This window comes from Lolium perenne, chromosome 3, assembly GCF_019359855.2.
Source record: "Lolium perenne isolate Kyuss_39 chromosome 3, Kyuss_2.0, whole genome shotgun sequence".
Lineage (NCBI taxonomy): Eukaryota > Viridiplantae > Streptophyta > Magnoliopsida > Poales > Poaceae > Lolium > Lolium perenne.
Window position 1 is genome coordinate 137,446,696 of NC_067246.2, and position 25,392 is coordinate 137,472,087.

At 42.1% G+C, this 25,392-nt stretch overlaps 2 protein-coding genes across 3 annotated transcripts; both read left to right on the top strand.

The window, feature by feature from the left end:
- The first annotated feature begins 1,100 nt into the window (after positions 1-1,100).
- Positions 1,101-3,430, top strand: LOC127342541 (magnesium-protoporphyrin IX monomethyl ester [oxidative] cyclase, chloroplastic). Its single transcript, XM_051368513.1, has 5 exons — positions 1,101-1,668; positions 1,776-1,840; positions 2,092-2,419; positions 2,517-2,615; positions 2,863-3,430. Exons 1-5 carry the CDS (start codon positions 1,171-1,173, stop codon positions 3,124-3,126), a joined length of 1,254 nt encoding a protein of 417 aa, XP_051224473.1. The 5' UTR covers positions 1,101-1,170; the 3' UTR covers positions 3,127-3,430.
- Positions 3,431-16,875: 13,445 nt separating this feature from the next.
- LOC127342542 (COP9 signalosome complex subunit 2) lies at positions 16,876-24,570 on the top strand. Of its 2 annotated transcripts, none has more exons than XM_051368514.2 (12): positions 16,876-17,033; positions 17,160-17,252; positions 19,951-20,029; positions 21,295-21,535; positions 21,613-21,687; positions 21,789-21,923; positions 22,483-22,670; positions 22,770-22,838; positions 22,914-23,004; positions 23,106-23,240; positions 23,930-24,042; positions 24,132-24,570. In XM_051368514.2, the coding sequence occupies exons 1-12, from the start codon at positions 17,024-17,026 to the stop codon at positions 24,220-24,222; spliced, it is 1,320 nt and encodes a 439-aa protein (XP_051224474.1). In that variant the 5' UTR covers positions 16,876-17,023; the 3' UTR covers positions 24,223-24,570. The 2 variants fall into 2 exon arrangements, with proteins under 2 accessions (XP_051224474.1, XP_051224475.1); XM_051368515.2 differs by having other exon boundaries at positions 16,883-17,033; positions 17,166-17,252.
- The last annotated feature ends 822 nt before the right edge of the window (positions 24,571-25,392 follow it).

The window sequence follows — 25,392 nt, forward strand, 5'->3', positions numbered from 1 at the left end:
GTTGTTTTCTAACGAGCTACGTGGTCCATATGAGGCTGCACACATTTCTTTTCGGCCATGTTGTCCATTACCTTTTCAATCAAGTACAATAAGCTATGGATATTCATGGCCAAACACTTGTCTTCATCCTGGCCAATGGTTCACGATGTTTTGTTTCACGAGGAAGAAAAATAACATCACTACCACCTCCTTTAATTTCCCTTCTCATTTCTTGACGATGTCCTTTTCGAAAAAGAAAACTGTTGACAAGGTAAAATTATACTTATTGGTTTGTCCAGGAAAATTGCCACCTCTCGTTTGTTGCTCTTTCGTTTGTTGCCCTTTCCAATTTTATCACTGCCCTGACTATAAACTATGCAGCTTTGTATGTTCTGAAGTTAGGTGTTAATGAGGTGCCCTGTGGTTTAAACTTCAGATTGCACTTATTTTTCTGCAAGGAAAAGTGTTTTTTTCTCGTAAAATAACAAAATTGTGTCTATCTTTAGCCAAACTGATATGTAAAAATGGCAGTGCCTCACATTATCTAGTTGGTAAATTGGTTGCCTAAGTTAATATGTTTTCAGCTCATAACAGGATTAGGTCATAATCTGATTCTGATGCACATGTTGTGTTGTGTTGTGTTGTTTATCTGTGAGTTTTACTAATTCGTGTGAGTTCTTGTGTGTGTGGATAAAAGATGACACTGGTAACTGAAATGGGATTTGCTAGAATTAACTTCGTGTTCAATTAAGTTTTACACCATTGAATTTGCATCGGTATTCGTGCTAGTCATGAGTTGCAACATAACTTGTAACTGAAATTTGATGATATCATCTGACTGAGAACGAAGTTAGTTCTCAGTCGACCCACACACCCAACTAAAATAGCTCTAAAACAACAATAAGCAGAACAAAAAGGCTTGTAAAAGAACAAGTAGTAAAAGAAGGAGAATGAGAAAGAAGGCCAGGGGAAGCTGAGATGGGCGGTGTGGTTAGATTGGCCTCCTCTACACATGGCGCGCACCCATTTGAAGCCGTAGATTACACCTCATCGCCGCCTTATCGCACCACACCCTATCTCTTACGTGTCACCTCACCTCTCAGCATATACACCTCCTCCTCTCCGTTCACCCAGACTCTTCGCTCCGGCACCGTCACTCCAACTCCCGCTAAGCAGCTCCTGGCAGCAAGGATGGCATCTGCCATGGAGCTCTCCCTCCTCAACCCCACAATGCACCACCACGGCATCGCCTCCAAGTCCACCTCCCACCTCCCCGCCGTCCCCGCGCGCCGGGCCTCGTCCGGCGCCGTCCGCTTCCGCGTGAGGGCCTCCGCCGCGGCGCCGCCCGCGCCCGCCGCCAAGCCCGGCTCCCCCAAGAAGCGGGGCAAGACCGAGGTCTCCGAGTCGCTCCTCACGCCGCGCTTCTACACCACGGACTTCGACGAGATGGAGCAGCTCTTCAACGCCGAGATCAACAAGCAGCTCAACCAGGACGAGTTCGACGCGCTGCTGCAGGAGTTCAAGACGGACTACAACCAGACCCACTTCATCCGCAACCCCGAGTTCAAGGAGGCCGCCGACAAGATGCAGGGCCCGCTCCGACAGATATTCGTCGAGTTCCTCGAGCGCTCCTGCACCGCAGAGTTCTCCGGCTTCCTCCTCTACAAGGAGCTCGGCAGAAGGCTCAAGGTTCGTTTTTACGCTCTAGTGTCTCGTTCAGTTCTTCTCTGTTCTTGCATGTAGGCATTCCGTCGAGCACCTGGTGGGCGTGCGCTGATGCTCTGTTTCCTTTCCAGAAAACCAACCCGGTGGTGGCCGAGATCTTCTCGCTCATGTCCAGGGACGAGGCCAGGCACGCTGGGTATGTACTCACACTCTTATCATCTTATCCCCATCAATATAATTTGATTGAGCTCAATCAGAAGCCACAAATGCATTGTACTATCATCAGAAATGCCCTTCTTCTCTCATGTTACAGTTTAAACGTTACTTTTTGGCTTTCAATTCTACTCAATTTGTCAAGAAATTGGCAATTAAGTAGTATTTAGTTTTCCCCCACAAAAGAAAAAAAAAAAGACTAGTTTAGTTCTCAACATGATTCCTGCTGTGCAGGTTCCTGAACAAGGGACTATCCGACTTCAACCTGGCACTGGACCTCGGCTTCCTGACCAAGGCTAGGAAGTACACCTTCTTCAAGCCCAAGTTCATCTTCTACGCCACCTACCTGTCGGAGAAGATCGGGTACTGGAGGTACATCACCATCTTCAGGCACCTCAAGGCCAACCCGGAGTACCAGGTGTACCCCATCTTCAAGTACTTCGAGAACTGGTGCCAGGACGAGAACAGGCACGGCGACTTCTTCTCCGCGCTGATGAAGGCGCAGCCGCAGTTCCTCAACGACTGGAAGGCAAAGCTCTGGTCACGCTTCTTCTGCCTTTCGGTAATGTGTTATGCATTTTCTTGTATGTCTTAGCTAACTGCAGATTTGTCATGCCCCTCTTTCTAACAGTTATCTGTAATGGGGCACCGTTTCACAGGTGTATGTAACCATGTACCTGAATGACTGCCAACGCAGTGCCTTCTACGAAGGAATTGGTCTTAACACAAAAGAATTCGACATGCATGTGATCATAGAGGTAAAATGAACTGACTTATATTTTCCTGTTTGTACAGTCAAGTGCATGTCATGATGGTTGCTCTTTACTGCGTTTTAAAAAGTTTCTGTAAAGCTGATAAACATGACAATAATTGGCTTTTGTACAATAAGCATACCCCACAGGATTGAAGCTCGATACTAGTTTATTTGTATGCTTATGAGAATATCTGACATTCAATGTAAGCTCGCTGTTATATTGATGATACGATGGTTACACATCTATGCAGACCAATCGCACGACAGCGAGGATCTTCCCTGCTGTCCCAGATGTTGAGAACCCTGAATTCAAGAGGAAGCTTGACAGGATGGTAGAAATCAACCTGAAGATCATTGCTATTGGAGAGTCCAACGACTTACCCCTGGTGAAGAACCTGAAGAGGGTTCCTCTTATTGCCCAACTGGTGTCTGAGATCATCGCCGCGTACCTCATGCCCCCCATCGAGTCTGGCTCCGTTGATTTTGCCGATTTTGAGCCCAAGCTTGTGTACTGATTTGTAGAAAAAGATTTATCTCTGCCTCTCTCTTCGAAAAGAACCTAATGATGCACCATTCTCCTCGAGAGACTCTGAATGAGGAGGTGATCCATGGTAATCAAACAGGATCGGCATCTTCCTGTGCTCGTTTGTAAAGTATACTTGCCAAGTTTCCGTTCTGTCACATCAATATGTAAATGGCATTGAACTGCATCAGAACGGGTGTTCCAGTTTTCCTGCTGATGGAGAGGTACATCTGAAGTTGGTGTGTAACTTGTGTCCATACTTGAGTCAGTAGCAATATAGCATTCAAAGTTCTAGATATGATATGTATTATGTTGTCAAGTCTTTGCATCAACAATCATTTGTCATCTATATTATCGTAAACATGCATAAAATGGTACGATGTATAGAATATCACAAATTTATAATATTCAGCAAATTTATAATATTCAGAGACTAATTATAGCAAATAGCAACAGCTTAACAACGCATGACAACCTTTTTTTCTTTTTTTGAACAAGGGTAGGACGCGAAGCACCCTAATTCATTAAACTCATAAACATTGTACAGATAGGATTACAGATCTTGATAATTGCAGCCTCTGAACTGCTACAGCTATAGGACATGCTAATTGCTACGAGTTGTGTTCCTGCAAGGGGATGCTCTTGAAGCTTGCATTGAACAGATTGGGGATGCTCTTGAAGCTTGCATTGCCTGTTGTGCACATGAGTGAGCTATCTCGTTGAGTTGTCTATTGATATGAATGGTTCTTGCTCTGAGTGTGTGAGTGATTTCCTGAAATTGCAGAGCTTGTCTCCTTATTTCCCAAAGCACTGCTGGGTCTTTAGCTCCAGATGCAGCTACAACTTTTGCAAGTCTCAGGCAAAGATGGGTTCCTGCAAAATCAAAGAGGTAGCAATTTGTGCTGCCATGACAATAGCCCGAGCTTCTGCTTGAAGTGGTGAAGAGACATGAGACACCCTGGCCTGAACAAATACATCAAAGAATTAAGAGTTATGTTGCCATGTAATATAGATTCCAAGTCCTGCCTTTGATGAGTGCCCCTGGGTTTGATTCCTCCAAGCTGCATCCACAAATATTTTTGGTCCTGTATATGCCAATTCCTCTGAAAAAGTAATAGTTTTAATGGGAGGTGGTTTAGGAGGCTTCAACTGTAAACTATGTAGCAGGGCTTGCGTTCTAATAGCCACCTGGTTTGGCAAACTTTCTTTGTTGGAGAACAATTTTTCATTTTTCATTTTCCATATGCACCAAAGGAGAGTGAAAATATGTTCCACATTTGAAGTTGGATGATCGATAGCTAGTAAATTAGAGATGATAGTAGCAGTATTATGAGTGTTCCCCACAATGAGATCAATTCTAAGATGCCAGGGAGAATGGAACCAAATTAGAGATGATAGTAGCAGTATTATGAGTGTTCCCACAATGAGATCAATTCTAAGATGCCAGGGAGAATGGAACCAAGCAGCTCTAGCATAAGTGCAGGTAAACAATAAATGAATATCATCTTCGTGAAGACCGTATGACAACCTTTATGTTGCGATGGTAAACACTTTCTAGATCTTTTTCTTTTGACAAAAGAGGGAGCACATGTGGCCTCTTCATCCAATGATGCTCACAACATATTTCATTGAAAATAAGTATTTCTTACAATATACTCCCTCCCTTCCAATCAGTAAGGCACACACGTTATCAAATATTTGTTTTTGACGAAGAAATGATTCATGTATATAAGGAATGTTTGATATAGAACTATTACCGTTAGAAAGTGTTTTTCAATAAGAATCTAACAATACTAATAATGTAATGTATAATCGTGACATTGTTGATCAGTTCTTTTGGTCGAAGTCCGTCTTGAAATATGTGTGTGCATATTATTCATATGAATGGAGAGAGAGTATTGTTTCTAAAGGATCATCACGATTAAATGATGCAATTCATGATTTACATATCCTAATGGTAGACTGGTCAAGACGGATGTCGATATTGGCTGAATAAGGCTCGTGCTACTATCGCCAAGTAGTTGCGCCTATAGATTAGAGTACCCTATGCCTTCACAATTACACTAATTATAGGCTGATTATTGCTAACAATGTATTTGGTTGGTATGTTTCTACTAGCGTCTTGGATTTTTTTGGAAAATTTACCGCATCTCTTGCTCCGAGGACATGATGAGTGTGTTTAGTTTGAGGCCAAGACTATCCTACCAGATATTTGGTTAGCAATTCGCATAAAGAAGTTAACCAATTTTGTTTGTCAAGGTTTCGTGTGTCCATTTTTTTGGGATGGGGGTTGGAACCCCCGTTCTATGCATCAAAATGATGCATATAACTTTGTTCGATTATTCAAAAAAGTCAGGATAAAGCATACATCGATCAACGTGAAGCCACCTTACTGACGGAAAGTTGCCACCCCTACAAAGAGTGGTAATGTAAAAATAAGTTGGTAAAGAGTCATGAGCAGTACATGTTTGCCAAAAAATGAACTAGAGTTAGTAAGTAGTCAATAGCATGTCCAAAAAATACCCAAACAATGTAGGATAACGTTGCATAGAAAACAAAAATTTTCCTACGGCGAACACGCAATCCAAGCCAAGATGCAATCTAGAAGACGGTAGCAACGAGGGGGTATCGAGTCTCACCCTTGAAGAGATTCCAAAGCCTACAAGATGAGGCTCTTGTTGCTGCGGTAGACGATCACTTGCCGCTTGCAAAAGCGCGTAGAAGATCTTGATCACGATCGGTTCCGGCGCCACGAACGGGCAGCACCTCCGTACTCGGTCACACGTTCGGTTGTTGATGAAGACGACGTCCACCTCCCCGTTCCAGCGGGCAGCGGAAGTAGTAGCTCCTCTTGAATCCGACAGCACGACGGCGTGGTGTCGGTGGCGGTGAAGAAGTCCGGCGGAGCTTCGCTAAGCTACGCGGGAGATATGGAGGTTTGGGAGGGGTGGCCGGCCACTTCAATGGGGCGGCCAGCTTGTGGTCTTGGGGGTGGCCGGCCCCCTCCCTTGGCCCCTCATTATATAGGTGGATCCCCAAGTGTTGGTGTCCAAGTCTTCGAATAAGACCCGAACCAAAACCTTCCATAAGAGGGGAAACCTAGCCCAACTAGGACTCCCACCAAAAGGTGGGATTTCCACCTCCCATGTGGGGGGTGGCCGGCCCCCTATGGAGGAGTCCACTTGGGACTCCTCCCCATCTAGGGTTGGCCGGCCATGGAGGTGGAGTCCCATGTGGACTCCACCTTCCTTGGTGGTTTCTTCCGGACTTTTCTAGAACCTTCTAGAACCTTCCATAGAACCTTCCGCGACATTTTATTTCACATAAAATGACATCCTATATATGAATCTTATTCTCCGGACCATTCCGGAACTCCTCGTGATGTCCGGGATCTCATCCGGGACTCCGAACAAATATTCGAACTCCATTCCATATTCAAGTACTACCATTTCAACATCCAACTTTAAGTGTGTCACCCTACGGTTCGTGAACTATGCGGACATGGTTGAGTACTTACTCCGACCAATAACCAATAGCGGGATCTGGAGATCCATAATGGCTCCCACATATTCAACGATGACTTTAGTGATCGAATGAACCATTCACATACATTACCAATTCCCTTTGTCTCGCGATATTTTACTTGTCCGAGGTTTGATCTTCGGTATCACTCTATACCTTGTTCAACCTCGTCTCCTGACAAGTACTCTTTACTCGTACCGTGGTATGTGGTCTCTTATGAACTCATTCATATGCTTGCAAGACATTAGACGACATTCCACCGAGAGGGCCCAGAGTATATCTATCCGTCATCGGGATGGACAAATCCCACTGTTGATCCATATGACTCAACTCATACTTTCCGGATACTTAATCCCACCTTTATAGCCACCCATTTACGCAGTGGTGTTTGGTGTAATCAAAGTACCTTTCCGGTATAAGTGATTTTACATGATCTCATGGTCATAAGGACTAGGTAACTATGTATCGAAAGCTTATAGCAAATAACTTAATGACGAGATCTTATGCTACGCTTAATTGGGTGTGTCCATTACATCATTCATACAATGACATAACCTTGTTATTAATAACATCCAATGTTCATGATTATGAAACTAATCATCCATTAATCAACAAGCTAGTTTAAGAGGCATACTAGGGACTTTCTTGTTTGTCTACATATCACACATGTACTAATGTTTCGGTTAATACAATTCTAGCATGATATATAAACATTTATCATAAACATAAAGATATAAATAATAACCACTTTATTATTGCCTCTAGGGCATATCTCCTTGATCTCCCACTTGCACTAGAGTCAATAATCTAGATTACATTGTAATATACCTAACACCCATGGCATTACGGTGTTGGTCATGCTTTGCCCTAGGGAGAGCTTTAGTCAACGGATCTGCTACATTCAGATCGGTGTGTACTTTGCAAATCTTTACTTCTCCATCTTCGATGTACTCGCGAATCGAGTGGTAACGCAGCTTGATATGCTTGACCTCTTGTGTGACCTTGGCTCTTGTGCATTGGCGATGGCACCCATGTTATCACGGTAAATGATTAATGGGTCCAATGCACTAGGAACCACACCGAGCTCTACAATGAACCTCTTCATCCATACCGCTTCGATGAAGCCTACGAAGCCGCTATGTACTCTGATTCTATTGAAGACTTCGCCACCGTGCTTTGCTTCGAGCTTGCCCGACTTCTGCAGCACCATTCAATATAAACACGTACCCAGATTGTGACTTAGAGTCATCGGGATCGGTGTTCCAACTTGCATCGGTGTAACCGTTTACAACGAGCTCTTGGTCACCTCCATAACAAAGAAACATATCCTTAGTTCTTTTCAAGTACTTCGGGATATTCTTGACCGCTGTCCGATGTTCCATTCTGGATCACTTTGATATCTGCTAGTCAAACTAACGGCATGTGCTATATCCGGTCTAGTACATAGCATGGCATACATAATAGATCCTCTTTGCCGAAGCATAGGGGATATTACTCATCCTTTCTCTTTCTTCTGCGTAGCCGGTCTTTGAGTCTTACTCAATACCTTGCACAGTAACATAGGTAAGAACCCTTTCTTACTTTCGTCCATTCTAAACTTCTTTAGAATCTTGTCCAGATATGTACTCTGTGATAGCCCTATTAGGCGTCTTGATCTATCTCTATAAATCTTGATGCCTAATATATACGATGCTTCACCAAGGTCTTTCATTGAAAAACTATTATTTAAATAACCCTTAACATCGCTTAATAGTTCTATATCATTCCCGATCAATAATATATCATCTACATATAATATCGGGAATGCTACGAGCTCCCACTCACTTTCTTGTAAATACGGGCCTCTCCATGACACTTTGTATAAACCCGAAGTCTTTGATCACCTTATCAAAGCGTCGGTTCCAACTTCTTGATGCTTGCTTCGGTCCATAGATTGAACGCTGAAGTTTACATACTTTGTCGGCATTTTTAGGATCGACAAAACCTTTGGGTTGTACCATATACAACTCTTCCTCAATGTCTCCATTAAGGAACGCCGTTTTGACATCCATACGCCAAATCTCATAATCGAAAAATGCAGCTATTGCTAACAAAATCCTCACAGATTTTAGCTTCGCTACGGGTGAGAAAGTCTCATCGTAGTCAACTCCTTGAATTTGTCGGAAACCCTTTGCGACAAGTCGAGCTTTATAGACAGTAATATTACCATCGGCATCTGTTTTTCTCTTGAAGATCCATTTATTTTAAATGACCTTTCGGCTATCGGTAAGTCTACCAAAGTCCATACTTTGTTATCATACATGGATCCCATTTCGGATTTCATGGCTTCTTGCCATTTGTTGGAATCTGGGCTCATCATCGCTTCTTCATACGTCGCAGGGTCCTCATCATTGTTATCCACAATCATGACATTTAGACAAGGATCATACCAATCGGGAGTGGCATGTTCCCTTGTCGATCTGCGAGGTTCGATGGTTTCCTCGTTCGAAGTTTCATGATCATTATCATTAGCTTCCTCTGTTGCCGGTGTAGGCGGTACAGTACAATTTCCGTCTTGCGCTACTCGATCAACGAGTATAGATTCATCAATCTCATAGAGTTCTACTTTTCTTCCAGTCACTTCTTTAGTGAGAAATTCTTTCTCAAGAAAGGTTCCGTTCTTAGCAACAAAGATTTTGCCTTCGGATCTGTGATAGAAAGTGTACCCTATAGTTTCCTTAGGGTATCCTATGAAGACGCATTTCTCCGCTTTGGGTTCTAGCTTGTCCGGTTGTAACTTCTTTACATAGGCTTCGCAACCCCAAACTTTCGGGAACGATGACTTAGGTTTCTTATTAAACCATAATTCATACGGTGTCGTTTCTACGGATTTTGATGGTGCTCTATTTAAAGTGAATGCGGCTGTCTCTAATGCATAACTCCAAAATGATAACGGCAAATCAGTAAGAGACATCATACTACGAACCATATCTAAGAGAGTTCGATTACGACGTTCGGACACACCGTTTCGTTGTGGTGTTCCGGCGGTTTCAATTGTGAAAGTATTCCGCATTTCTTTAAATGCATGCCAAACTCATAACTCAGATATTCACCTCCACGATCAGATCGTAGAAATTTGATCTTCTTGTTACGTTGATTTTCTACTTCACTTTGAAATTCCTTAAACTTCTCGAAAGTTTCGGATTTATGTTTCATGAAATAGATATACCCATATCTACTCGGATCATCTGTGAAGGTTAGAACATAACGATAACCACCGCGCGATGCTACGCTCATTGGTCCACATACATCGGTATGTATGATTTCCAATAAGTCGGTAGCTCGCTCCATCATACGAGAAAATGGAGTCTTTGTCATTTTTCCCATTAGACATGCTTCGCATCTATCAAGTGACTCAAAGTCAAGTGATTCAAGTAATCCATCGGTATGGAGTTTCTTCATGCGTTTCACTCCAATATGACCAAGGCAGAGGTACCACATATAAGTAGAATTATCATTTAATTTAATTCGCTTAGCATCAATGTTATGTATATGCGTATCACTACTATCGAGATCTAACAGAAATAAGCCATTCTTTTGTGGTGCTCGACCATAAAAGATATTATTCATAAAAATAGAACAACCATTATTCTCAGACTTGAATGAATAACCGTCTTGCATTAAACAAGATCCGGATATAATGTTCATGCTCAACGCGGGTACAAAATAACAATTATTTAGGCTTAAAACTAATCCCGAAGGTAGATGTAGAGGAAGTGTGCCGACAGCGATCACATCGACTTTGGATCCATTTCCAACGCGCATCGTCACTTCATCTTTCGGTAGTCTTCGTTTATTCTTTAGTTCTGTTTCGAGATTCTGAGATATGAGCAACCGAACCGGTATCAAATACCAGGTACTAGAACGAGAACCGGTGAGATAAACATCTATAACATGTATATCGGATATACCTTCTTTCTTCTTCTTGACAAGGCCGCTCTTCGGATCAGCCGAGATACTTGGAGCAATTACGCTTCCGGTGTCCCTTCTCCTTGCGATAATAGCACTCGGCATCGAGGCTTAGGGCCGTTCTTAGGTTTCATAGGAGGCGTGGCAGCTTTCTTGCCACCCTTCTTGAATTTTCCCTTAGACTTGCCACTGTTTCTTGAAAGCTGGTGGTCTTGTTGACCATCAACACTTGGTGCTCTTTCTTGATCTCAATCTCAGCAGCTTTTAGCATGCCAAAGAGTTCGAGGTAACTCCTTGTTCATGTTCTGCATATTGTAGTTCATCACAAAGTTCTTGTAACTTGGTGGCGGTGATTGAAGGACACGATTAATCCCCGATCTGTTAGGAATCACTATTCCCAAGTCAACGAGTTTCTTCGCATGCCGGTCATGGCGAGCATGTGCTCACTAACGGAGCTGCCTTCTTCCATCATACGGTGAAGAAATGTTTCGATGCTTCATAGCATTCCACGGCTGCATGAGTCTCGAATATAGCTTTCACTCATTCATCAACTCATGAGGATCATGGTGCTCAAAACGTTTTTGAAGATCGGATTCCAGGCTGCACGGGATGGCACATCGAACTTGAGAGTACCGAGTTTTCCGAGTCGCGTAAACAGCTTTTACTTCATCGGTTTCATCTTCTGCGGGAGGGTCACCTAGCGGTGCATCAAGCACAAATTGCAGATTTCCGCCGAGAGAGGAAGATCCTCACATGACGGAACCGATCGGTGAAGTTGCTACCGTTGCTCTTAAGTTTCTCTTTCTCTAGGAGCGATTAAAATTGATTGGGGACGCCATCTCTACAACATATATTTGCAATAGTTTAGACTAAGTTTATGACAAATTGAGTTCAAATTTTAATTCAACATAATTAAAAATCTAGGTGAACTCCCACTCAAAACAATATCCCTCGCATTGTCTTAGTGATCACACGAACCAAATCCACCGCACCTAAGCCCGATCATCACGAGAAAAGGTGTGACTTCAATGGCGAACACTCAAAGTGTTCATCATATCAACCATATGATTCATGCTCTACCTTTCGGTATCACGTGTTACGAGACCATGTACGTACATGCTAGGCTCGTCAAGGCCACCTTAGTATCCGCATGTGCAAAGCTGTCTTGCACCCGTTGTATGCACTTGTTGATTCTATCACACCCGATCATCACGAGATGCTTGAAACGACAAGTCTTGGCAACGGTGCTACTAAGGATGAACACTTTATTATCTTGAGATTTTAGTGAGGGATCATCTTATAATGCTACCGTCGCGATCTAAGCAAAATAAGATGCATAAAAAGGATTAACATCACATGCGGTTCATATGTGATATGATATGGCCCTTTTGTCTTTGCGCCTTTGATCTTCATCTCCAAAGCACGGACATGATCTCCATCATCTTCGGGCATGATCTCCATCATCGTCGGCGTAGCACCAAGGTCAATGGCGCCGTCTTCATGATTGTCCTCCATGTAGCAACTATTACAACTACTTTGAAATACTACTCAACATGAAATTTAAAGACAACCATAAGGCTCCTGCCGGTTGCCACAATACAATAATGATCATCTCATACATATTCATCATCACATTATGGCCATATCACATCACCAAACCACTGCAAAAACAAGTTAGACGTCTCTAATTTGGTTTGCATATTTTACGTGGTTTAGGGTTTTCGAGAGAGATCTAATCTACCTACGAACATGAACCACAACGTTGATACTAATGTTTTCAATAGAAGAGTAAATTGAATCTTTACTATAGTAGGAGAGACAGACACCCGCAAAGCCTCTTATGCAATACAAGTTGCATGTCGAACGAGGAACAAGTCTCATGAACGCGGTCATGTAAAGTTAGTCCGAGCCGCTTCATCCCACTATGCCATAAAGATGCAAAGTACTCAAACTAAAGATAACAAGAGCATCAACGCCCACAAACCATTGTGTTCTACTCGTGCAACCATCTATGCATAGACACGGCTCGATACCCTTTGTAGGATAACGTTGCATAGAAAACAAAAATTTTCCTACGGCGAACACGCAATCCAAGCCAAGATGCAATCTAGAAGACGGTAGCAACGAGGGGGTATCGAGTCTCACCCTTGAAGAGATTCCAAAGCCTACAAGATGAGGCTCTTGTTGCTGCGGTAGACGATCACTTGCCGCTTGCAAAGCGCGTAGAAGATCTTGATCACGATCGGTTCCGGCGCCACGAACGGGCAGCACCTCCGTACTCGGTCACACGTTCGGTTGTTGATGAAGACGACGTCCACCTCCCCGTTCCAGCGGGCAGCGGAAGTAGTAGCTCCTCTTGAATCCGACAGCACGACGGCGTGGTGTCGGTGGCGGTGAAGAAGTCCGGCGGAGCTTCGCTAAGCTACGCGGGAGATATGGAGGAGAGGGGGGCGGCTAGGGTTTGGGAGGGGTGGCCGGCCACTTCAATGGGGCGGCCAGCTTGTGGTCTTGGGGGTGGCCGGCCCCCTCCCTTGGCCCCTCATTATATAGGTGGATCCCCAAGTGTTGGTGTCCAAGTCTTCGAATAAGACCCGAACCAAAACCTTCCATAAGAGGGGAAACCTAGCCCAACTAGGACTCCCACCAAAAGGTGGGATTTCCACCTCCCATGTGGGGTTTGGCCGGCCCCCGAGGGAGGAGTCCACTTGGGACTCCTCCCCATCTAGGGTTGGCCGGCCATGGAGGTGGAGTCCCATGTGGACTCCACCTTCCTTGGTGGTTTCTTCCGGACTTTTCTAGAACCTTCTAGAACCTTCCATAGAACCTTCCGCGACATTTTATTTCACATAAAATGACATCCTATATATGAATCTTATTCTCAGGACCATTACGGAACTCCTCGTGATGTCCGGGATCTCATCCGGGACTCCGAACAAATATTCGAACTCCATTCCATATTCAAGTACTACCATTTCAACATCCAACTTTAAGTGTGTCACCCTACGGTTCGTGAACTATGCGGACATGGTTGAGTACTTACTCCGACCAATAACCAATAGCGGGATCTGGAGATCCATAATGGCTCCCACATATTCAACGATGACTTTAGTGATCGAATGAACCATTCACATACATTACCAATTCCCTTTGTCTCGCGATATTTTACTTGTCCGAGGTTTGATCTTCGGTATCACTCTATACCTTGTTCAACCTCGTCTCCTGACAAGTACTCTTTACTCGTACCGTGGTATGTGGTCTCTTATGAACTCATTCATATGCTTGCAAGACATTAGACGACATTCCACCGAGAGGGCCCAGAGTATATCTATCCGTCATCGGGATGGACAAATCCCACTGTTGATCCATATGCCTCAACTCATACTTTCCGGATACTTAATCCCACCTTTATAGCCACCCATTTACGCAGTGGTGTTTGGTGTAATCAAAGTACCTTTCCGGTATAAGTGATTTTACATGATCTCATGGTCATAAGGACTAGGTAACTATGTATCGAAAGCTTATAGCAAATAACTTAATGACGAGATCTTATGCTACGCTTAATTGGGTGTGTCCATTACATCATTCATACAATGACATAACCTTGTTATTAATAACATCCAATGTTCATGATTATGAAACTAATCATCCATTAATCAACAAGCTAGTTTAAGAGGCATACTAGGGACTTTCTTGTTTGTCTACATATCACACATGTACTAATGTTTCGGTTAATACAATTCTAGCATGATATATAAACATTTATCATAAACATAAAGATATAAATAATAACCACTTTATTATTGCCTCTAGGGCATATCTCCTTCAAACAATGGCCAAAGGTGTGGCCATAACCAATTATAGGCAAGGTACATCTTGGCTACAAGCCAAATAATTGGTCACTCACTCCCACTAGTGGAGAAGTTTGAGTAAAAGACAAAGGAAGAGAAAAGACCCACCATGCCAGGGGTGTATGCAGAAGGCTGGGCGGGTGGGCTGTGGCCCACCCTGAAGTTTCAGAAAACGTTTTATATTTAGTTATTTGAGCAAATTTTTATTACACATGAGCAGTAAAAAATAGAAATTAGAGGTGTGTGCCCACCATGAGGTATTTTTGTGCGTCCGCCATTGCCATGATTCATGTTACCGCAACAGAACTTATCGACCACTCTTGTTTCTCTCCTCTCCTGGATGTTGATCGCCCATCTGGCCTCTGCTCCTCCTTTCTCGACCACCGCTCGCCCATAGTTGTATTATGCCATGAATCTTGTCAACCACGGCTTACAACCACAAGCTCACAAAATCTCATTAGATTTCCACATTATAGTTTCAATCATGTGATCAACTAGATATTTTCCCGATCTTGCCTTGCTAGTGTACCACTACTTGAATCATTAGTAATGTTTAGTTACTTCATCAGTCTATGTATAAGGCCACTAGCTCATTTTGAAGGTGCAATGAAAAGAAAAATCAATTAATAAAATATGTTACATGTGGTGACTCTTTTTTTTCAATTGCAGAGAATGTTCACATCAATAAATACCATTGTAAGGGGGCGAAATCAAATTAGTTCTTCTCATGGAGAGATAGTCGCCTTGTACTTGTAGAATACCGACTTTTGGTAGTGACCTTGTATTTAAAGATGGAGTGAGTAATATAAAAAAGAACACATTTACTTTTCCAATCCTCACTTGTTTTCTAGGATTAGAAATAATTAATTTTGGTTGTGGAAATGGTACAAACAAAAGAAACCTTGTTAGAGGAGAAGAAAAAGGAACTAGAGGCTTCAATACAAGCTAAGATAGTTTCATTGACAGATTTGTCATGTGTAAATTTCAGTTTACTTCTCGAAATTGCTGAGATCTATGAAGAAATCATCAATAGGTTTGGCAGAAGAAACTTAAACATGATATTTGGATAATATTATTGATGAAAATATGATTGAACATTTTATTTCAAAAATAATAACAAATAAAATTATATACTCTCTCCGTTCCAAAATAAGTGAGTCAATTTTCCTAGATATTAATGTATCTATAACTAAAAAAAATATATATATCTAGATAAACTGAAGATGGAGAAAGTATATGTAAGAAAAATACTGTGTTGCAACAGTGGTGGCAGATATTTGGCTAGGCACACCGGGTCGGTGCAAGGCAAAAAAGACCATTGATGACGTGTCCCCAAAACGCTTTGAGCCGGGGCGTTTCCTTTGGCAATAAATGACCGAGACGCCTCCTAATTTAAAGCCTAGCCAGCCTTCCCAGGGGCTTACCCGCAAAACTTGTTCCCCCCTCTCTCTTCTTCTCGATTCCGCTCCGCAAACCCTTCCCCTCCTAGAAACCAAAACAATGGCCATGGTGTGGCCATAACCAAAAATAGGCAAGGTATATCTTGACTACAAACCAAATAATTGGTCATTCATTCCCACTAGAGAAGAAGTCCGAGTAAAAGACAAAGGAAGAGAAAACACCCATCATGCTAAGATTCATGTTACCGCAACAGAACTTATCGACCACTAGATCCTCTCCCCTCATGGATGATGATCGCCCCTCTGCTCCTCCTCTCTCGACCACCGCTCGTCCCAAGATTCCTAGTATGCTAGGAATCTTGTCGGCCACGGCTCACAGCCACAAGCTCACAAAATCTCATTAGATTTCCACATTACAGTTTCAATCATGTCATCAACTAGATATTTTCTTGATCTTGTCTTGCTAATGTACCACTACTTGAATCATTAGTAATGTTTAGTTACTTCATCGGTCTATGTATAAGGCCACTATCTCATTTTCAAGGTGCGAAGAAAAGAAAAATCAATTAATAAAATATGTTACATGTGGTGACTCTTTTTTTTTTCTCAATTGCAGACAATGTTCACATCAATAAACACCATTGTAAGAGGGATAAATCAAATTAGTTCTTCTCATGGAGAGATATTTGCCTTGTACTTATAGAATACAGGAGACTTTGGTAGTGACCTTGTAATTTAAAGATGGAGTGAGTAATAATATAAAAAAGAACACATTTACTTTTCCAATCCTCACTTGTTTTCTAGGATTAGAAATAATTAATTTTGGTTGTGGAAAGGGATACAAGCTCAGATAGTTCCATTGACAGATTTGTCATGTGTAAAATACATCTGAAAGTCAAAATATTTGGATGGGCACACCGGGTGGGTGCAAGGCAAAAGGACCTGGATACGACGTGTCCCCAAAACGCTTTGAGCCGTGGCGTTTCCTTTCGTAAATGACCACGCCTCCTAATTTAAAGCCTAGCCTCCCAGTCCCAGGGGCTTACCCGCAAAAGTTATTCCCCCTCTCCCTCTCTGCCCGTTCTTCTCGATTCCGCTCCGCAAACCCTTCCCCTCCTAGAAACCCTAGCTCTCGCCCCATTGCCGCTCGAGCTGCTTCTTCGCCGCCGCCATGGGCTCCGGTAAGCCCCGCTCCCCCAATTAGCGCCTAGCGTCCCCATCTGCTCGATTCCCCACGGGCTCGATTGTTGCTGTTCCTCTCTCCCTTCCCCTGCGTGATCGGTTCCTCCTTTTTCGTGTGCGCCTAGATGCAGACATGGAGGACTACGGGTTCGAGTATTCGGATGAGGAGGTGGAGGAGGCGGACGTCGACATCGAGAACCAGTACTACAACTCCAAAGGTTTGATTCCTTCTCTGCCCTTGCCGCGTCCCTTGGCGATCGATCCCCTTGCCTGTTTCGAGTATGGTTGCGTTCCTAGAGAGCCCGATTGGCCGCTCCAATCTCCTCTCGCGCATCCCCATTTTATTGTGGTATAATAGGGTTTCCGATTTGGGTCATGATGTATGGGGATCGCCTTTGTGTGTAGTTGCCAGTTCTGTTGTGCCATGTTAATCTGTGAGGGGAATTTTAATTAGGGCATTGATTGAAGGCATCCCTACGATCTTATTATGTTTGGGGAATAAATAAACATGCTAATTGTAATTGACACGCACATGGTGCTTATTTGGGTCCTTTTTTGAATGGGAGATGCAGTTTCCGCGACTGCAAGAAAGCAATTCCCTGGTTTCTCTAATCCTATCGTCACCTTTCACAGTTAACAATTGATTTTTTGATCTGCCAAACACGTCTGCTCCATCTAAAAATCAAAAGCAATAATGGATAGCTGCACTCTATTACTTTTTACCTTATAACGTACTTTTGAGGTATTGACAACATGGCTTCGTACAGATTATGGACCTAGGACTAGAACAGTAGAACATCCCTAATTAGACCATCACACTTTTTTGTTGTTTTCTTTTTTGCATAGTATATTAACCATTTGCTCTTCATCTCTTTGTTTTTTCATGTTAGATGTCAGTTGAAATAACAGTTTAAGAGAGTCTATAGAATTCTCATGGAAGAAATTTTCATCATCGTTTCAATTATCAATGACCACCACGATACCAGATGAATGCCTGTTTTCCCTTTCCCCCCACCCTCTTAGGTACTGTGAGGGTTAAGGATTCTTGAGATTTTCTCTTTCCTCGACTTTCTTTAGTGTTTTCCTGCCTTTTAACTTCTGAGTGAAGTAGGCCGCTTTAATCAGGCCAGTTATTTTTATATAAAAGCCTTTTGTGATTTGCTTGATCAAATGCCTCTATACTGTTCTGTTCTGAACTCAAGTTGGAATGAGTCTAAGTTTAAGCATGTTATGGTGATGAGATAGTTTAAAGCGTTGTTCTCAGACAAGTCAATGGTATTTCTTGTGTTCTCTACTTAAATTATTCAGGAAGAGGTTGGTTAGTATTACTTGATTGCAGTAGATATATGTTTGGAAAACTTGGTTCTATAGCACCCGAAGGTCCCTACTTTAGCAAGATATACTAAATCTTGCATAGCAGAGTCATATAGGTTGATGCATGTGAGGAATAGAAAGGACAAGCATCACCACCACAAAAGCTACATACGCATGCTGACATGCTGACACGGGAAAGACAAACTGCTGTGGGCTGCTGTTTCCTAAAGGCAAGTTACAGTCCACAGGAGTTTCAGAAAGGGCTGAATCTGGAAGATTTGGGGGTTTGGGAATAGTTTTAGAGGAATTAGAAGAATTTCAAGTAGGGATGGCTAAGAAGCATCTAGATCTAGTAAGGGAAGAAAGATCATTGTTTGTTCAAATTCACACACCCGCCACCACTATTTCCCAACCATCGCCGCTGTAATATCTTGGCCACTCCACCATATCCTGCTACGTTCCCTTTATTTAGATCCAGAACTACCTCTGCAACTTTTTGGCTATTGGCACTTGGAAGCAGAACTGACTGGTGAATCTCAGGGTTCCCTTCGAATCCTCTCTTGGCTGTCCTACCACTTTTATCAGGCACTGTTTGTATATCATATTAGGGGGCATCATTTTGTGCTGCTCCTCAGTGCAACATATTTTCTGATCATGTGGTGTGGACAAGTTCTACAGTTTGCAAGGCTTGGTTACCTGCTAGAGGCTTAATGGTCTAGTCTTTTTTTTGGAGACGGTCTTTTAAGAAAATATCATACTACTTGTAACATACTCCCCCCATCTCCAGTTTGTAGGGCGTAAAACTTTCCTGTCAAAATTCCAAAAGGAAGGGCCCACTCCCATCTTTGGCACGAAACTGCCGATAATACTACTTTATGCCACAGCCACACACCCAACTATAAACACGTGCTAGCCTTAATTACCTACTGTGCATGCATGCAAAGAGAACACGTGGCTTGCCCGTTTAAGTTACTGTGCTCCTTTTGGTGCTTCCATTCGAACTGGCATCTATTAATTTGCTTTCCCTGCTGGTGGCCCCGTATAAAAGCAAACAAAGCAAAATGCCCCGGATGCTGATGCCATCACCATGGCTTTTAAGGTGGTAAGGTGTCCTAAAGCGCTGGGGGCGCTCTACCGCCTAAGCGGGCACCTAAGCGCCTAAAGCGGGCAAAACGCTTAGGCGCTGGGGGCGATCTATCGCCTAAGCGTCCTAAGGCGTGCGCCTTGAAAACCATGGTCATCACCACAAGCCATTTGCATGGATGGGCTGGACATTAAGGCTACTGGAGATTGAGGGGGTGCTATGTATCTCGTGGGATAGGATATTGCATTGTACTTAAGGCTGATTATGGTCAATTGTGTGCGAAATCAGGCGCAAAATTTTCTGAGGTTCTTGGTCTTTGCAAAAAAAGCTGTCCTAAAAACTGGCATAAACAGAGCATTATTTGTTAATGTTTTGAAGATGCTTTTACATTAACATCATTGTCACATCTAAACTAAAAAAGATGTGCATGCTTTGACTTTGCACATGGATTTTACATGATAGTATGTATTTTTTCATATGCTTATTATTTTAATGAAAGATGCAACATTCCTCTGCAGGTATGGTCGAGACAGACCCAGAGGGTGCACTTACTGGTTTTGGTTCGGTGGTTGGTATGGAGCCTGAAAAGGCTGAATGGTAAGCATTATCATTTCTAAATATTCTGATACGCTATTCTGTTTTATCTTCAATCTGCCCATGTTTGCGCTGGACAATATGAATGCTCAAGTCTATTAGCAATCTTAATGAAATTACCTCCGTTCCAATATAAGCCTTTTTAGAAAGCATACCTGTATCTGATATATTGGTTACCAACTGTTATCCTGAAGGTTAGGAACTTCGAGCACTAATATGTTGGATAATGTAGATCATATGCTAATCTCGCTCACTAGCTGTCACTCATAATTATGGGCCTGTCAGTTAAGATGTTAGGTGCTTTGTGGGCAAATTTAGGTCATTGATCAGAACCACCAGGATTTCTTTTGATACGGGACTCATATGGAAGAATCACTTGCATTTATGGTTAGGTGCTTTGTGGACAAATTTAGGTCATTGATCAGAACTCCAGGATTTCTTTTGATGTGGAACTCATACGGAAGAATCACTTGCATTTATGGTTTTTATCGACTTGCATTTTCAAGCAGTTTCGTAGTTGAAAAACTGCCATCTCAGTATAACCTGCTTCAACTGCTTTAGCTTTGTGCTCTTATGAGCAAAGTCTGAGAATAAACTTGAAGTGCTTTTCCATTCTACTTTCTCCACTTCTTTAAAAGCTTCTCAAATCACACTTATTACAATCTCACAGACACACTTCCTGACCTTGAGCACAGCGCTGAAAATCCAGTATAGATTTCGTGATATATCAGGTTTAGTAGTTTGAACCACCAGATCTGAGACATGTGAACTGGCAAAGCGCAGTATATTTATTCAGGTATGAGAAGCAATGTGCCATTTTATACCATCCATTCGGATGTTTGGGGCTTCTCATAACATATCCTGTTCTCACTTTGATTCTTGATTCACTGCTTGATTTAAGACGGGGTTCTATGCTTTCTGTCCCCATTTGACAAAAGTTAGCTTCCCGTATTATTGGTCAAGCAAGGCTTCCTTTGTTGATGTGTCCGATGCCTACCTATTAAACACGGTTCTTGGTGAGGACTGGTATGGTTCTTCTGTGTTAATTGGACATTGGTACATCGTAAAATTGAGTGCCTTTTCTCACATTTCTTAGTGAAGTAACAAATGAAGTAACAAATGAAATAGTTAATATATGTGACTGCTTTATACATGTTGAATTAAATCATCAGTATGTTTTCAATCAAATTAACTGGTGTACTTGTACCATTCATATTATTCATGTTGAGGTGTCTAATTTTTATCTGTTAATAACTTCATGTTTGTAGGGGATTCAAGGCTCTCAAACAAACAGTGAAGCTTTATTATAAGCTGGGGAAGTACAAAGAAATGATGGATGCCTACAGAGAGATGTTGACATACATAAAATCTGCTGTGACACGTAACTACAGCGAGAAATGTATAAATAACATCATGGATTTTGTTTCTGGGTCTGCTAGTCAGCACTTCTCTCTTCTTCAAGAGTTCTATCAGACAACACTTAAAGCTCTGGAGGAGGCAAAAAATGAGGTTTGTTGTATTATCGAAACTAGAATTTGATCTGTTGAACTATTGGTCTTCATATTTAATTATTGTTTGTGGTGCAGAGATTGTGGTTTAAGACAAATCTGAAACTTTGCAAAATTTGGTTCGACATGGGAGAGTATGGTCGCATGAACAAGGTGCTTATATGTGTTCCTCTATTCATACTGTTTTGCTTGAACAATCTGCCATCCTTCATTCCTTAGTCTTCATGTATTCACATGTATCTTCTTAATGACAGATACTGAAGGAGCTGCGTAAATCTTGTCAAAAGGAAGATGGAACTGATGATCAGAAGAAAGGCACACAACTTCTGGAAGTGTATGCTATTGAGATTCAAATGTACACTGAAACAAAGAATAACAAAAAACTGAAGGTAAGACATCTATGTGCCTACCTTTCTGAGTAATTTGTCAGGTTATTGGAGTTCAAGATTTATTGAATTCGTTTATGTGGTGTTGCAGTTCCATGTTTTTTTTTTGAATTTTGTGCTGTTGCAACAGTGGTATCTTCTTGTAAAGCAATGTTACTGCAACGTTTTTTAATCAAATGATTCTATACTGTTACCTTAATTTCTTTGAAGTATTTTTCAGTTGTTGAGTATATTACAAGCAGGTGCTTATCTGTATTTTGATGGAATAAGAAGTTTATCTTGCCTAAAAGGAAAATGTTTAGCTTTCAGGATCATAATATTTATTGCATACCATCTTTCATGGAAGAAAATTGGTTATTTTGCCAGCTTTATATAACCTGCAGATTACAACAGTGATACGTGTCATTTGTATTCTTTGCAACATTAGCTTAAGATTAGCGATCTTAAGGAATTCTGCTTCTTTTTAATAGAACTGTGTGACTGCTGGTGCTAGAGTCCCACTGCGGATTTTGTTAGCATGAAATGGGCTTTCTGAACTGAAATAAACTGTTTGCTGTTGCAGGAATTATACCAGAGGGCTCTTTCTATCAAATCAGCAATACCTCATCCAAGAATTATGGGTATAATTCGTGAATGTGGTGGGAAGATGCACATGGCTGAGAGACAGTGGGCGGACGCAGCGACTGATTTCTTTGAAGCATTCAAAAACTACGATGAAGCTGGCAATCCACGGAGAATCCAATGCCTCAAGTACGCTATCATTAGCACTTTGCTGTCATAAGTTTTTAGCTAAATAGCTTGCAGAACTAACTGTGATCCTTATCACAACTTGTTTTTGCTGCACATTAGATATCTTGTTCTTGCCAATATGTTGATGGAGTCCGAAGTTAATCCCTTTGATGGACAAGAGGCCAAACCGTATGACCTTTGACACCCTCTTTGGTCTTGTAGCTTGATTTTCATCCCTCTCTGAAACTCCTTAAATGCTTGCAGGTACAAAAATGATCCTGAAATCCTCGCAATGACAAACTTGATTGCAGCATACCAGAAGAATGACATCATGGAGTTTGAAAAGATCCTAAAGGTCAGTGTTCTCGAACATATGATTTTCCTTGTCTGCAGCTATCCTAAACTCTTAATTTTATGTCCACTGATTCCTTTGTAATTGTTATTTTTTTTTACCAGAGCAATAGAAGAACAATAATGGATGATCCTTTTATCCGTAATTACATTGAGGACCTATTGAAGAACATCAGAACTCAAGTTCTGCTCAAGCTTATTAAGCCATATACAAGAATAAGGATTCCATTCATTTCACAGGTGAGTATTGACTTCTGCATATCCACACTTTCTTTGCTAGCCCAAATTTTGTATTTCTCCTGGAAAACATGCTGTTCTCCACCAAATAAACACCATAAATTTAATGCTGGAACAATAAATACATGAATGATATATCATGCTACCTCTGTATGTGCTTTTTCTGCTTTAAGGGTTTACAAGACATGTGACATGAAGCAGGATCATTTCCTTAGTCCTTGTTAGAACAAAACCACTTAAGTTCAGTTTTCAGACATTACCATATGTGCGCACTTAAATCTAGCTAAGTATTATACAGTTCTTTTGCAACATGGTGGTCCAGTTTTTGTGAATTATGTCGCTTGTGACGGATAGCTTGTCTTAGCATCGCCTGTCTTAGTCGTTCGTGTTTTGAAGCTAAAGATGTACTCCTGGTGTCCCAAAATGTAAGGCGCCTTAAATTCTGATGGTCAACTATTAACTTTGACTATGATTTGTACTTATAATATCTCCACCAAATCTGAATAGTTATATATGAAATGAAAGAGATTTCCAAGACGAATGAAACAATACCTTTTAGATATTCTGAAACCATATAATTTGGTACATATTAGTGGCCAAAGTCATGCATGAAAGACTGCGAAAAAAGTATGCCTTACATTTTGGGGTGGAGGGAGCACAATTCATCTTAACATCGACTGTTTTAATTTTAGGAGCTAAATGTTCCGGAAAAGGATGTCGAGCAGCTCTTGGTGTCGTTGATTCTGGACAACCGTGTCCAGGGCCATATAGATCAGGTGAACAAGCTGCTAGAATGCGGTGACAGGTGCGTGTTACCACCTTTTCTCACATTCTTGACATGCTCTTTAGTCTTTACTAGCAACTTATGAGGGTGCTGATTTTCATTTTTTTCAGGTCAAAGGGAATGCGGAAGTATCAGGCCATCGACAAGTGGAATACTCAGCTCAAATCCATTTACCAAACGGTGTCCAACAGAGTTGGGTGAGAGGTGGCAGGTTTCCATTTGTACCTGCTACTTGGAGTACTTTTGGTGTCTGTGGGTTTAAGTGCAGATGGGTACTTGAGATGAGATCCTGGATGTGGGTAAAGATGTCAGTGTAATGAACGCAGCAGACCAGTTGGCAGATTATATGTACTTATCTCTCATTTTCTGTGATTTGACCAGCGGAATGCTGGGATTTTGTCCTGAACTGAATGGGATTCCAACTCTGCCGAGATTTGGTTGAAAACTCGAAATCCACTCTAGTAGAGAGATGCACAAAAAGTATGCTTCCGGGGTGTAATTTAATTTGTTCATGCATATCGCACTGGTTGAGTTGTTCAGCCCCACAAATATCTCGTCTTGCAGCACATTATATACTACGCTCTGGGAATTTGCACCTTACACTACGGCTTCAACTGCGTCCCTAATGGCTGGTGGGCAGTTTAGTGAGTACATCAAGCTAAAAAAACGTAACCGTTGAGTAACATCAAGCTAAAAAAAAGTAACCATTTCTTGTCGATCTAGTCAGCGGCATAGTCATTCAGTCATGACTGACCGAATATTATTTTGAAATCAAGATCGACGACGGTCTAACCCTGAACGTGGTGAGTTCGCGACGTTCGAGCCTTACGGTGGCAGGTCAGTGTTGCACAAGTCCATGAGTCCATGTTGGACTAGTGCGGGGTTTAGCTGAGATGATGATGCAGGCAAAAAAAAATGACAAATAATGCAGGCTAGTGGCCACGAGAGTCTCCATGACTCAGTTTTCAAGGAACTCATGCATACCAAAAGAAACCATGATTGATGCAGATAACAATGCGAAAAGATGGATTGCTTTTGATAATGAGCCAATATAGTGGTTAACGAGGAGGATGATAAGAGGAGCAAGGAGGAGGAACTTCTGGATTCAAAGAACACCACAAGGCATAAGAAAGTTGATGGCACTTCAGCCCGAGGGTGACCGCCGGGAGCAATGAAAATATGCGAATCCAACTGCCGTGGGTCAAACAAACTTGCGGCAGTTAATGTGCTTTATAGAAGCGTTTGAAATCGGATGTGTTCTTTGACTCATCTGATGAAAGTAAGGGCGGAAAACATGAAGGGGAAGCTGGGGTATGACCACATGCTCGTTTCAGCGAGCGATGGGAGAAGCGGAGGATTGATGATGTTGTG